The sequence below is a fragment of the Stenella coeruleoalba genome (assembly GCF_951394435.1).
Source record: "Stenella coeruleoalba genome assembly, chromosome: 9".
Classification (NCBI taxonomy): Eukaryota; Metazoa; Chordata; class Mammalia; order Artiodactyla; family Delphinidae; genus Stenella; species Stenella coeruleoalba.
In genome coordinates, this window is record NC_137155.1 from 90,403,692 (window position 1) to 90,418,173 (window position 14,482).

General features: G+C 43.4%; 2 protein-coding genes across 2 annotated transcripts in view; both read right to left on the bottom strand.

Annotated features, from left to right (window-relative positions):
* Positions 1-9,476, bottom strand: part of SVOPL (SVOP like) — a gene marked incomplete at its 3' end in the record, with an annotated part of 83,057 nt that extends 73,581 nt beyond the window's left edge. Inside the window, 4 exon segments of the mRNA XM_079931128.1 lie at positions 52-150; positions 1,669-1,760; positions 1,938-2,053; positions 9,346-9,476. Coding sequence (XP_079787254.1) covers positions 52-150; positions 1,669-1,760; positions 1,938-2,019 — 273 coding nt within the window. The 5' untranslated portion in view covers positions 2,020-2,053; positions 9,346-9,476.
* A 1,850-nt stretch (positions 9,477-11,326) lies between these two features.
* ATP6V0A4 (ATPase H+ transporting V0 subunit a4) overlaps positions 11,327-14,482 on the bottom strand; it is an 84,074-nt gene continuing 80,918 nt past the window's right edge. Inside the window, exons 21-22 of the mRNA XM_079931127.1 lie at positions 13,357-13,528; positions 11,327-11,463 (exon numbers count right to left, since the gene is read on the bottom strand). Coding sequence (XP_079787253.1) covers positions 11,370-11,463; positions 13,357-13,528 — 266 coding nt within the window. The 3' untranslated portion in view covers positions 11,327-11,369. The remainder of the gene's footprint in view (positions 11,464-13,356; positions 13,529-14,482) is intronic.

Below are 14,482 nucleotides of genomic sequence, written 5' to 3' on the forward strand. Positions count from 1 at the left end.
AGCCCTGGGTCCTCAGCTGGTTTATTCTCAGCACAGGAAGCAGTCACTTACCATGGTCACTAACGCCCCCTGCCAATTCTCCAGCTGCCATTCACAGCGGATGACAGGAGACACAACCGCTATTAACATGATCTCCGTGGCCTCAGCAACCTTAAAGAAGGAGGGAAAACACCATGTCAAAGTGCTAGCTTGTCATCACTTCTTCCCACATCTGTCTGTCCATCATCCTTCTAGTCCTAAACTCCTCCTTCCCCTACCCCACATAGGGAGGACCTATTATGTACCGATTTAGCACTGCTAGTTGGATAAAGAAGTGCAGAAGAACTTTGGCTTTCACGGATGTAATATTTATGGTTTGAACAATTTGAGAGTATCCCTCAAGATTTATGACACGTATTCCCTTGTGACGTTGCTGATCTATGTTTTTGCATTTAACACTATGAAGGTGTTGTGTGGGAGCCACGTAGCTGGCAGGTGACCCTAGCTAGCCACCAGCAACCACGTCAACCCAGCATTGCTGTTTTATACTCATCATAATCAAGATCTTAGGGCATATCCCTTGCAAATGGATCTTTGAAATAGTCCCTGATTTCAAGAAGCTGGGATGGAGAGGCAAGATTCATGAAAGCTAGCAAAAAAGCAACGAGTACAAAACAGTATGAGTTCATCATCAGGAAAGAATGACTACAGAGCAAAATTAGTGCTAAAATTAGTGCTACCCTGGGTAGGAGTGTGGAGGGATAAATTAGGAGTTTGGGATTAACAGATACACAATACTATATATAAAATAGATAAACAGGGCTTCCCTGGTGGCGCAGTGGTTAAGAATCCACCTCCCAATGCAGGGGACATGGGTTCGAGCCCTGGTCCAGGAAGATCCCACATGCCACGGAGCAACTAAGCCTGTGCGCCACAACTACTGAGCCTGTGCTCTAGAGCCCGCGAGCCACAACTACTGAGCCCATGCACCTAGAGCCCGTGCTCCACAACAAGAGAAGTCACCGTGATAAGAAGCCCGTGTACCACAACAAAGAGTAGCCCCCACTCACTGCAACTAGAGAAAGCTCGCGCACAGTAATGAAGACCCAACGCAGCCCAAAATGAATAAACTAAACCAAATAATAAATAAATAAATAGATAGATAAACAACAAGGACCCACTGTTAGCACAGGGAACTACATTCAATATCTTGTAATAACCTATAATGGAAAAGAATCTGAAAAAGTGTATATATATTCATATATATATATATATATATACACACACACACATATGTATACATAATATATATAAAACCGAATCACTTTGTTGTATACCTGAAACTTATACAACATTGTAAATCAACTACACGTCCATTAAAAAAAAAAAAAAGATTAAATGTCAGACCCAACAGAAACTACAGGAGAAATAAAATTCTATAGCTAGCAAAAAAAAAAAAAAAAAGGGTATTGAATTCCCAGAAGATAGAACACAGATATTCATTTGCTCATAACCAAACAACTGCCAAAGGTGGAAGAAAAGTATTTGGGAATTATCTACCCCACAGGGTTCCCGCTCCCTCTCACATCCCTCCCTGAGCGGACAACCCCGAGCTGGAGGGAAGTGGAAGACTCTACACGTCCGACGATGAATTAGCTTGGGAGACTCAGAGGATCTCCAAGCACTCACCCCCATGCTGCCCATGATCAGAAAGAGGGCAATGTGGAAACGTCTGAATCCAGTGGTCTCCACGGCGTCCTCCACAGTGAATGTCTTTGACTCTAACAAGGAAAGGCAAAGTGAAAGCAACAGCCTCTGTGGGAAGGGAATGTACGCAGATTATCACTCACCCCAGAGGATGTTGGAAAACCAATTTGTTATTATAAAAATAGTAAATACAGGGAAGAGGAGGAATTAAATGGTAACTTGAGGACCAGAGATTTCTATGATCCCCTTACCTTTTGGCTGTGGCTCTGGGGTCCCCAGGTTCAACTCCCGAAGGCTAATGATGGTGACCGGCTCTGTCCGCTTCGCTGCCATCTTGTAAATGGTTCAAATTCCCCACACGGCTTCCCTGCAGGAAACAGGGGAGGAAAAATGCCGGAAACAGGGGAAGGAAGAAGGAAAGAAATAAAATCTAGTGTATATTCTCCTTTAATCTTCATAGAGAATCAGTGAAGTAGGTATTATAATTTATCACTATTTTACAAGGAAAAACCTGAAACACGGACAAGTTAAATCGTGAAGAGATTAAATGGCCAAACAAGAGAACTGGGCCCTGGTGGCTAGTAATCAACCTGGAGAGGGGGGCCAGGTGAGCTCCTGACAGTTTAACCAATAGGGTCCTCTGACTGGGAATGAAGGTAGGCTTTGCTACAGAAAACTAATCACAATAGCCAATGCTTTACATCTTCATAGATCCTATGGTTTACAGTGTAATCATATGTTATAGCATGCTTTCTCACCTTATTTTCATTTAATTCTGACAGAAACCCATGGAGCACTTCTTTTTATCTCCCCCCCCCACCCCTTTTTGGGTATTTAATCCTAAAAAAATCTTAACCCTAAAAATCAAAAGAAAAATAAAACAAGGAAAGCTGAAATTAGTGAAAAATTTTTTTCAAATGGCTTTAACATAGTAATTTAACTCTACATCCCTAGCGGGATAAACAGATATCTTAACCTGTTCTCAGTAATTATACTGTTAGTAATAATGGTGGTATCATTATTTTGATACTAGTACATATTATAGGATAAAGAAATTATGTTACTATTATTAGGAACCAAGATTTTCAGTGTAAGAAGATACAAAAATCAAAGAAGTTATATAAAGACTTTATATTCTAATTTTGAATTGCAAATATCAATATGAGTTCATTATGTATCATACATACACACACACACACACACACACACACACACACAAAGAAGAATGGTTGCAAAGAACTGAAGCCCATCAAAGATACCAAAATTTTAGGATTACTAAAATGATAATCTCACTGATCCCCTTTGGAGAATACTAAGAAACCAACTCATTATTCTGAAAACTAGTAAATGTCTTGCCTTTCTTGTACAGATTGTCTGTATTTCAGGGTAACCAAACAGTTGGTGAAAGAAAAGTATTTTTTAATTTCAGCGAAAACATCCTAAAGAAGGATAGAATTAAATTGTGATTGTACAACTCCTAAAGAAATAACGGATCCAGGCAACGACCATCAACGGCTGATAAACTACTAGGTGAAAGGCTGAGAGAGAATTTTACTCAGATGGATAAGACTTATAACCCCTGAACCCAACAATGGCTCCTCATGCCACGGAAAGAGATGATCAGATGTGATGTTGTTCCCGATGAGATGCACGAGGAAGGAAATACACAACATCACCAGTGCCCTAGTCTCATCAAGAGAAATTGAACATGAATCGGAACAAGCCCCTAGCTCTAACTACACAGGGGAGGAAGAAACGTGTCAAACTATACCATGTGGATGCAATACGAAAAACCCAGCAGGCTAGCAGTTCTACAGGTTAATGCCCCAACTTCTTCAATAAATAAATGGCAAGAAAAAAAGAGGAAAGGAGAACCTATAGACTAACAGAAAGGAGACACACCAACCAAATAAATGAGTTAATCTGTCTGGAGCCTCATTCAAACAAACCAATTGTAAAACAAGAAGAAGAAAGCAAATGAGATGAAAAAGAGATGATAGAACATCAGGGAACTGCAAGCAAGGTGGAAAGTCTGATGATATTAAGGAATTACTGATGACATCATTAGGTGTGACAACGATATTATGGTCACAGTAGAAAAAAATCCTTACATTTTAGAGATACATGCTGAAATATTTAGATGAAATTTGACGTCTGGGATTTGTTTTAAAATAATTCAGTGGTGGGTTGGGAATAGAGTGCAAAAGAAGGAGATGGGTGTATAGATGAAAAAAGAATGGCCATATGGTGAAAATTATTGAAGGGGATAGTGGGTATGAAACCGTGCACCTCAAACTGGGACTTGAACCCATGCAGCTGGGACTCGGACCCGGCCAAAACCCACAGTCTTCCAACTGAGATCACACACCTGGTTTCAGGACTTAATGAAGCTCAGGTTCTTGATGTCTCATTGCAGAAAGAATTCAGTGAGAGACAAAATGATAGGTAAGAAGTGGATTTATTTAGAGAGAAACACACTCCACAGACAGAGTGTGGGCCATCTCAGAAGGTGAGAAAGGCACCAGGGTATGGGGTTGTCAGTTTTTATAGGGGTGGGTAATTTCCTAGGCTAATGAGTGGGAGGAGTATTCCAGCTATTTTAGAAAGGGGCGGGGATTTCCAGGAACTGGGCCACCGCCCACTTTTTGATCCTTACGGTGGGTCTCGGAACTGTCAAGGCTTCTGTGGGTGTGTCATTTAGCTTGCTGATGTGAGTGTGTACTGGGGCTCAAGGTCTAGTGCAGTCGACTTATCTGCCATCTTGGACCCATTTGGTTCTAATCAGTTTATGTCTAATCAGTTTATGTCCTCGGGCTATGTCATTCTTTCAAAGGTTGTGCCCTGCCTCCTTCCCTCCTGTTTCAGGTACACTGGGGTTTATTTGACCATCCTCTGCTTTTGAAGATGTGTAATATTTTTCAAAATAGATAGTTCAGAAAATGAGGTTCTGAGATTCTTAAGTAACTTTTCCAACGTGAGACCACTAAGAAGCAGCAGAATCAGAACTCAAAGATCCCCTTTCCCCAGAACACAGAAATAGCTGCAGAGCCGCTGTAGAGAAGCACGTCAAGGTCATCAGCGTTTGCCAAGCGCGAGCTCTATATCTTGTTGTGTGGGCTCCTGTGGAGACTTTGTAGGAGGGTCTGACAGTGTTCCCTTCCCTAAGAAGTTTTTAATCTAGCTGGAGACACAAAAGATACACAGAAAAGCAACTATACTGTAAAGTAGATATTATTTGTTTTCTTAAAACACTGTCACAGAGACACAAATATTCCCAGATGGGAGAGCAATCAATAACGCTCAGAAATGAGTTCATGAAATCCTCTCTACCAAGGCAGACCACGAAAAGTACAAAAAGCTGTTATTTTCACAGGGTGGAAAAAGTAAAAATGATTGGTCTCTCAGCCCATCTGAGAGGCTGAAATTCACAAAGATACACTGTTCTGGAAACTCCTACTGCTCCCTTTCCAGAAGCTGTCCAAATACCCTTTCGAGGGGTGTTCTTTATCTGGTAACTTTTAAAATAAAGTAGTTATGAGAAAAATCAGCTTAATTTGATTATAAAAAGGACTTCAGTACACATTAAAAATTGGCTATGACTATCATGTTTAGAGATGATAAACTACTAACTTAATCAAAATATGAAAATGAGGTCATTCAGTAAGAATTAGATGGTGGTGATGGTTGCACAACCTTGTGACTATACTAAAAATCACTGAATTAGACACTCTAAAATGGCGAATCTTATTGTATATAAATTTATCCATTTTTTTCCTGAAGAATAGCCATGCCAATCGCAGTAGCCGACTTAAAAACCAAAAGTGATTCTGGCCATTTTTAGTGTTAGAGAATAAAAGAATTTAGTTTGGTAGGCAAATAATTTTTTAAAATCCCAGTAAGTTCATCTTAAGTTCAGTTACAACTAAAATGCTTAACAGTAAATTAAATATTCAATCAACACTTAATCTCTTCTACCAGTCAAGTTTTATGACTTCTCATAGCAGTCTAAACATGTTTTACAATTTTAACAATCATGAAGGCTTACGTTTTAGAGAGTAATAACAATCTCCAGCAAGTCTGCTTGCTAAAGTATTGAGTGGCAAGAAAAGAAACCCAGGCAATCTGCCACTTACTATTAAGTTTTAATTTGATGTGTGTGTTTTAACTGATTAGGTAGCTCCATGGGTCATAAATGCCCTACATACTTTCCTTCTCTTATCAGCAAAGAGAAGTGATTCATCACAGAGTTCCTGGAGAGAAAGGTGTTAGGTCCAAGATAATTGCTTCAGTTTCTCTTCAATTAAAGCTGAGGGAATTCCCTGGCGGTCCAATGGTGGGGACTCCCGCTCTCACTGCCAAGCGCCAGGGTTCAATCCCTGGTCGGGGAACTAAAGTCCCATGAGCCAGGTGGCACGGCCGAAAGAAAGGAAAAGAAACAAGCTGATGGCAGGAAGGGAGGCTCACATTTGCGATTTCATGTTTCTTGATTGAAGAGACTGATATTACTTGGTTTCCATAATATGAAGAGAACTCTGCCTTCAAATTAAAGTGGGTTATTTTCCTCTATTGGATTTGCAAAAACCTTAAAGATCAGTTGTGCCCAATGTAAGGGAAACAGGCACTGATTTTGGTGTACATGGCTACAACTTTTCCAGAAAGCGGTTAGGCAAAGATGAAAGAATGTTGACTAAGCAATTTCACTCCTAGGATTCATTCTAGTGAGGTAATCAAAGAGGTGAACGAAGATAAAGGTGCATGAAAGCTCAACACACTGTTCTTTTGACAACAGCGATGAAAGAATTGGGTACCACTTAAATGCCGACCAGTAAAGACGTGACCAAACAAAGTATAATACACTCCTGTAACAGAATGTCATTTAAAAGCTCGTAGGTGAAAGGCTATTTGGCGCTGAAAAGCATTTTCCAAGGTGTATGTACCTAATGTATGTATACAATGATCCCGATTCATAAAATCTCATTTAAATACACACCTGCATAGAAACTTCAGGAGAGATGTCTGAAACTGTGTTTTGTCTTTCAACAAATATTTATGGAACACTACTATGTATCAGACAATAAAATATCATGAAAAGGGCTCCTGCCCCCAAAGCACTTACAATCTAATGGGGGATAAAGGCAAGTATTCAGGCGGGAACCACATGGTCCCATGGGTAGCAGAGGTTGCTCTGGCAACGTAAGGGAGGCCCTGCTTTGCCGAGTCCTGGGACCCAAGGAGGCGAGTCCTGAAAAACTGAGACCTGAAGGCCGAGGAGGATTTGGAGCTCTCCTACAGCCTTGAATGGTTCACTTCCAGACATATTTTCCACGGGGAAAAAATAAAGCTCTCTCTCTTTGTGTGTGTGTGCTTTCTTTAGGCTACTCAAGCGAAGCAGTGGGAGTAGAGAAGGAGCAAAGAAATCTGTAACTGTCTGTGATCGACTGTAAACACCACTACACTCGGACTAGCCAGGTATGTGTGATTTTTAACTGATAAACTTCCTTCTTTTAAGTGTGTTATGAGGATTAAATGAGATAATGCTTGTATAATACGGCACAGTGCTCACTGCAAGATAAGCGCTCATGGTCGCACTGTTTCTCATCTCTGAATAAAGGTATCAACTAAATTTCTAAAATTTCACCATAATCATAAATCAAATACACTCAGGGTAAGTTTTTAAGCATCTACAGTGTTATCAAATGTATATCTCTCCAAATGCAGTTATTGCTAATATTTGGCCAACATGAAAACACCTTGGACTCAAATTAAAAACCACCCAAACTGGGGGAAAAAAACTTGCTTGTTTTCTAAAATAGATTGATTAAATTTCAAGGGTCAGCTTAAGTGGTGTTAGGAAGCCCTCACACGTGCCATACGCCTATTGGAACATAAGACCAAAAATAACCTCTCTAATCAGATGTGTAACAGTGATATCCACCCAACCCAGTCACCTTATACTTATGAAGAGCGCAACAAAAGGGGTAATTTTCACTAAGAACGCGCTTGTTCTACATTGCTTTCAATTGTAAAACCAGCGTATTTTACAGAAAGAAAAACCTTCTGAACATGGAATGGCCTGGTTGGTGCAGGGGTGCGGTGCTGGTGGACAAAAAAGCTGGCAGTCACGTGTGACCCAGACTCCACTCAGAGGAGCAAACCCGTTCAGTTTCGCCAACTGTAACATCAATCTTTCTAATGCCCAGCCCTTCCTTGAAGATGGTCAAGGCTCAGATGCATTCCCAGTGTCAGGGGAGTTGCCGAGGGATGGAAAAAACAAACATATAAACTACCCGCAACAGAGAAAGTTTTCATTCCTGCCCTAGTAGGTTATACGGGGCCTTCAACCACAGGATTCCTTGGTGGGGGCATGTTGGTTGTAGGGGTGCAGGGTTGTTGATAGGGTATTATCAGGATTTTGTTATTCACATCTGTGAATTATAAAGAGGCTTACAGGACTTCCCTGATGGCGCAGAGGCTAAGAATCTGCCTGCCAATGCAGGGGACATGGGTTTGAGCCCTGGTCCGGGAGGATCCCACATGCCATGGAGCAACTAAGCCCATGTGCCACAACTACTGAGCCCGCGGGCCACAACTGCTGAGCCCACGTGCCACAACTGAGCCCACGTGCCACAACTACTGAGCCCACGTGCCACAGCTACTGAGCCCATGTGCCACAGCTACTGAAGCCCACACTCCTAGAGCCCATGCTCTGCAACAAGAGAAGCCACCACAACGAGAAGCCCACGCACCGCAACGAAGAGTAGCTCCCGCTCGCCGCAACTAGAGAGAGCCCGCGGGCAGCAACGAAGACCCAACGCAGCCAAAAATTAATTAATTAATTAATTAAAAATAAATAAGTAAAAAAAATAAAGGGGCTTTCATTCCATGTCATTAAGAGGACACTCGAATACTAACTCAAAGTTAACAGATATGGAAAGTATTCTCTTACTACATTTTCTTGAGTTCCAGCCAAAAGTTTCATTTAAAAAGTTTTTATAAAGAGGACAAAATATTTCGGAGATGAATATGAGGAAAGTTACTGAGAGACAGAGCTTGTAATCTCAACGCTGAAAAAGAATGTTGGAAAAGCTGAGTTGGCATCTTCTATTCTTTGGCTCCCTAAGTCATTCTAAATCCCTTCTAGCCTAGGAAGAGGATGGATGATGGATAAATGCATGGAGGGATGGACAGATAGATAACCAGTCAGACCAATTCAACAAAATAGGGACTAACATGGGGAAGAACGCTCCACATCCCTCACTATCATTCCTGAAAACCTACAATAGGAAAGTAACCATTGCCTGCCTTCAAATAACTGACATATTGGGGATTTACTGTGAAACTCAAGGGCTCAGATGGAGTTCAGGCTTCATTCAAACAATTTCTAAGGAACTGATGGACATTTTATTCTACTGCATTTTGCTACACTTAATTTTTGAGCCAAAAATAATTAGGCCGTGTAGAGCTTTTTAAAACTGAACTTGTGTGTGTGTGTGTGTGTGTGTGTGTGTGTGATGTAATTTGTTTTGCAATATCATCAGTAAGAAGAGAGAAATTTTTATACTCCATCCGTATTCAGCCAAGTACTAATGGTCAAATCCCCTCGGCTCCCAGAGCAGAAGAAGTAAATCCAGATCTATGCTGCCTGTCGGAGTTTCTTACCTCTCTGTATTTCCCGGGAAGCTTTCCAGTTTTGGGCTCTTCTGCTCTTCCTTACTGCAGCTGAGTCTTACACAGAAGTTGGGCCACTGATGGCCTCTTGGGGGCTTCTGGACTTCCCTTCCCAAGAAGCCTGGCTCGCAGGTCTTCTCCTCCCCTTTCAGCTTAGTTCTGTGAACAGGATTCTTTAAGGAACAATCGTGCATCCTGGGCGACTGAGTGACATGCCGGTCACACCCTCTTCTCAGCAGCCCTTCACCCAATCCCTTTTTAAAGGGGAGATGACATCTCTCATCGAGACAGAAAGAGGCTGCCAATCCTTGGAGGAAACTACTATGTCGTTCTCAAGAAGGCCGGGGATTTCTGAAAGAATGGGGGTCTCAGCAAGCAAAGGGCAGAGGGCAGCTTTGTTTTTTCACACCTTTTCTCACAGCCATCACTGTTTAGAATTAAACGGCAAAAGGCTGTGATCCATGTAGGCATAGCGTATTTTTAGATAGCCGTTGAGAAGGGCAGTGATGAGCTGAGAGAACCTTGAAACGCTCTGGTGACCTTGGCAGCACGGGGATTTATGGACTTACAAGAACCGTTTACGTACTACTTTAGTCTGTCCTTTTCTTTGATCAATGCCATTGGCTGAGTACCTCATCCATGCTCGGTGCTCTTCGACCCCCAGCAATACGTGGAACACTCCAGTTCCTGCCCAAGGGCACACATGATAAAGTATCAAAGTTGGAACTCATAGATACGGAGTCTTCTGACCCCAACTATATCATTCTTGAGCTCAACCTGTTTTAATCATTAAATGAATACTTGCTGAGCACCTGGTTGTGCCTTAAATTGTGCTGCACAAGTCAGGACACCAACGTGGAAGGTGGCACGGACGTTTCCTTGGGCTTGAACAACGACACTTGAACATGAACAATCGTCAACCCCACTACACGGAGGGGCAGGTGGGAGCTTAAAAAAAAGAGAGATCTGTCCAAAAGGCGATTTTGCATTTGGTCAGCTCTTCTGGAAACTTATTACAAGCTAGATACTATGTGAAACTGCTTTGTAAACTGTAAAGCACTACACCAATGTTAACGACACTTAATTCTACCCATATAGTTACCATAAAGATGGTAATTAACCTGAACACAGGCTGTTCAGACTAGTCGACGGAACACATCTTCCTCTACACCTGGATCTTGGAAGTTTGCCAGTGAAGATGCATAAGGAGTGACTCTGGGGCCGGCTGACCCAGAGAGCATCAGGGTAGACTGTCTGGCAGTCTCCTTTCCGGCAAGCCATTTTCCAGAACTTGCTGAAGCCTACAGATCTCCTTCTCCAGTTAACTCCAGCACAATGTGCACTGAGAATAAACAAAATCACTGATGATATCATGTTGTCACACTTCATTCCACAGGATTTAACAATTCGAGCCACACCAGGGCCAGGCCTCCATCTGAACAGAGAACATTATCTGTTTTTCCTCACCTGGAGTGAAAATTCTTGAGAACGTCCCTAATCCTGTAAAACTTAGCCCCCCGACAAGGAAAAAAGGTATTTGAGGAAGGAGGCAATGAGGAATAAAAAACCATAGCCTTTCTCTAGGGTTACTTTGTGTAACTCTACTGTTTAGCTTTGGCCTATAATTATCAATACTCCATTTTACAGAATAATGTTGAAAAAAGACACCTTAATAACAAAGTGGATGACCCAGAAGTTTAATTACAAGAAAATCTCAGTTTGGCACTCCCCTCTCCCCATTTCTCAATCATTCTAGGATTTGACAATTAAGACCCTGCATGAGGTTGAAATGACTTGCCTGTGTAGTCTCTCTACGACATGGTTAAGTCATATCAAATCCCACGGCTTACAGATACAATACATGGCTTCCTCCCTCCGGTTAGCGAGAACAATCATTCCATTGACTGCCTTATGCAGGCTGACGTTAAAGACAAGACAACACTTCTTTCATTGGCACAGAGACTGGTGTAGGAGGTGACTGATGGAAGAGGCGGCTGCAGCCGCCAGACGTGCAGCTACTGCTCAGCTGTCCCGTCCAGGATTTGTTTAAAGGAGAACGGAGAAAACTTGTAACCAGCCCCGACGTAGAACTTGTTCTGGAACTCCACCCTGTTGTTAGGGGCAAGGAGAAGGGGGTTTGAACACATAAACGAGAGGCTGGCAGCTGGAGGGGAGAGGCTGGCAGCTGGAGGGGAGAGGCTGAGCATGTGTAAAATCAAGCACCAGGTGACGAAGGCGCCCCAGGCTGGCAGCCACCACAGGAATCCTCTGAGGCTTTTTTTTTAATCCTTCTCTTGCCTCCCTCTTACACCTTTCCCTCCCCCGACCCCACTTCTTCCAGGCCTTTGCTAGTGGCCTCAAGGACCAGAGCATGACCTCCCCCAGCTCCCAGCAGCCAGGAAGCCCTCACTAGGCAGTACCGGATAAGGAGCTGTGATGAGACAGCGTGTCACCAGGTTGTACGAGGTTTTTTGTTTCCATCCTGATCTTAAACTGTGGGGCTTACGTGATTGCAGACCCACCAGAGCCTTGACATATATATATATATATATATATATATATATATATATATATATATATATATATATATATATATATATATATATAGAAGATGTTGGGGGTAGGAGTTTAGTAATTTATTTATTTATTTTTGCTGTGTTGGGTCTTCATTTCTGTGCGAGGGCTTTCTCTAGTTGTGGCAAGCGGGGGCCACTCTTCATCGCGGTGCGCGGGCCTCTCACTATCGCGGCCTCTCTTGTTGTGGAGCACAGGCTCCAGAGGCGCAGGCTCAGTAGTCGTGGCACACAGGCCCAGTTGCTCCGCGGCATGTGGGATCCTCCCAGAACAGGGCTCGAACCTGTGTCCCCTGCATTAGCAGGCAGATTCTCAACCACTGCGCCACCAGGGAAGCCCTTGACTTATATTTTTATAACTTACATAACAGATATCATGTATGATCATTTCCGCTTTATTATACTGCAGAGTTCATTTCTTTAATGAAACGGGGAGAAATGATGTTATAGCCTCAGGCGGGGGACCCTGTGATTCTCTCAACAGGTGAAGTGTAAAACCTTTCCTTTATGAACAGTGGCCACAGAGGGAGGGAGGAAGCCCCAGGGTTGCTAAGGACAGTCTGGTTCAGGGTGCACAGGAGCCCTGATGCTTCAGTATGGACAGCACGCTCAAAACCCTGGGCTGAAATGTGACTTGGGAGAGAGAGAAGCCGAAACAAATGTTTTCATATTCATCAGCCCAGTGATGGCCGACAGTCTCTGGACACATCTGTGAATGTCAAGGGCCTCCAGTGAGTGCCTTCCTCCTGCTGGGTACCCTCCTTCTGTTTCCACTTTCCAAGAGTTTAGTCGCGGGACTTCCCTGGTGGTCCAGTGGTTAAAAATCTGCCTTCCAATGCAGGACGCAGGTTCGATCCCAGGTCGGGCAACTAAGATCCCACATGCTGCAGGGCAACTAAGCCCATGCGCTGCAAATACTGAGCCCACACCCCACAGCTAGAGAGCCCACGCACCACAACTAGAGAAGCCTGCATGCCACAACGAAGATCCCGCGAGCTGCAACTAAGACCCGACACAGCCAAATAAATAAATAAATAATTTTGAAAGAAAAAAAAAGAGTTTAGTTGTCTGTTCTGTTGGTATAACTCCAGCACTCAGCAACAAAGGCCAGACATCCCAGATTTGCTCAGCATTGCCCTCTGCGAGCCTTTCAGATCCGTCATCTTACCAACAGTTGAAGCCAATTATAATAACAAATGAACATTTCTAACATGTCTTACAGAGCAGTCACTGTATATGTATATAGGCTCCCAGGTATTACATCATTTAATATCATACCAACAAGGGGACTAAACTAAGCTTCCAAAAAGGTATGTGAATTGCTAATGTCACACAGCAGGTCAGGATCTGAACCCAGTTGGCTGGCCCTACAGCCCATCCTCCTTCCCTAGAGCACACTGAGAGCATCTACCCTACAACCAGTTCTTACCAGTGCAGCCGCAGGGCGTGCAGGAAAGCCGAGAGGCCCTCCATGATCAGAAGGATGGCTACCGTCAGAACAGCAAATATGGCAAAAATGATGAAGACCCCAATGAGTCCTCCCCAGCCTTGCACACGAAGGCCAATGTTCATCACCATGGTCCAGAGCACTTCAGACAGTTCTGCAAGATGCAGGAGAAACATTCTCAACCACACAGTTTATCGGGCAAATGCAGACTATTCTTACACCATAATCCTGGACCTGCACACCCTACGACTCAGCAACTCCACTCCCAGGTGGAGAAGGCGGTCGTGTGTGCCCTAGGGTACCTGTGCGAGACTGTCTACGCAGCTTTGGAGGAGCTTCCATCAAGAGGACAAGTATAGGAGGGCATATTATTCGCCAATGAAAGTGAGCAGACCATAGCTACTGGCAGCAACGTGAATATATCCGAGTAACATCATCTTACGCCAAAGAAGCAAAACACAAAAGAATATATGTGCTATGATTTGATATGCACTGAATGTTTGTTTTTCCCCCAGCCCCTAAAATTCATATATTAAAGCCCTAACCCCAAAGTGATTGGTACTTGGGAGATGAGGGTGGGATCCTCATGATGGGATTAGTGCCCTTTTAAGAAGAGATACCAGAGAAACCCCCACCCCTTCCAGGGAGATACTGTAATTACAGGAGTTTGTGCAAGGAAACAAACACAGCCAGAGCAGTCAAGACCACACAGACGCTGAGCACTTGCTTTTCTGCTGTAAGTCAACGATCAGGCTCACTTTCACTGCTTTGCTTTCTATCCCTTTAGCACACATTTTGGCCTGGCTTCTCTGTTCTTGGCATTATGCCCAGGGCTGGGAATGCAGAGATAAAAGTCAGGGTCCTTGCCTTTCAGGAGATGACAGTCTAGTAGGGAGACAGGCTAATGAGACAGAATTACAATTGGTGCTAGGATAGGGGCACCTCCAGAACCCAGGGGAAGGGCACCTTCCAGACTGGGGGCCAGGGAGGAAGACTACCCGGGAAAGGTGCTAGCTAAGCTGAGTTCTGAAGGAAGGATGAGACATCAGGTGGGAAGAGAGTGAAAGAAGGGAAGAATTTTACAGGCAAGGGAGCTGCAGGGCAAACA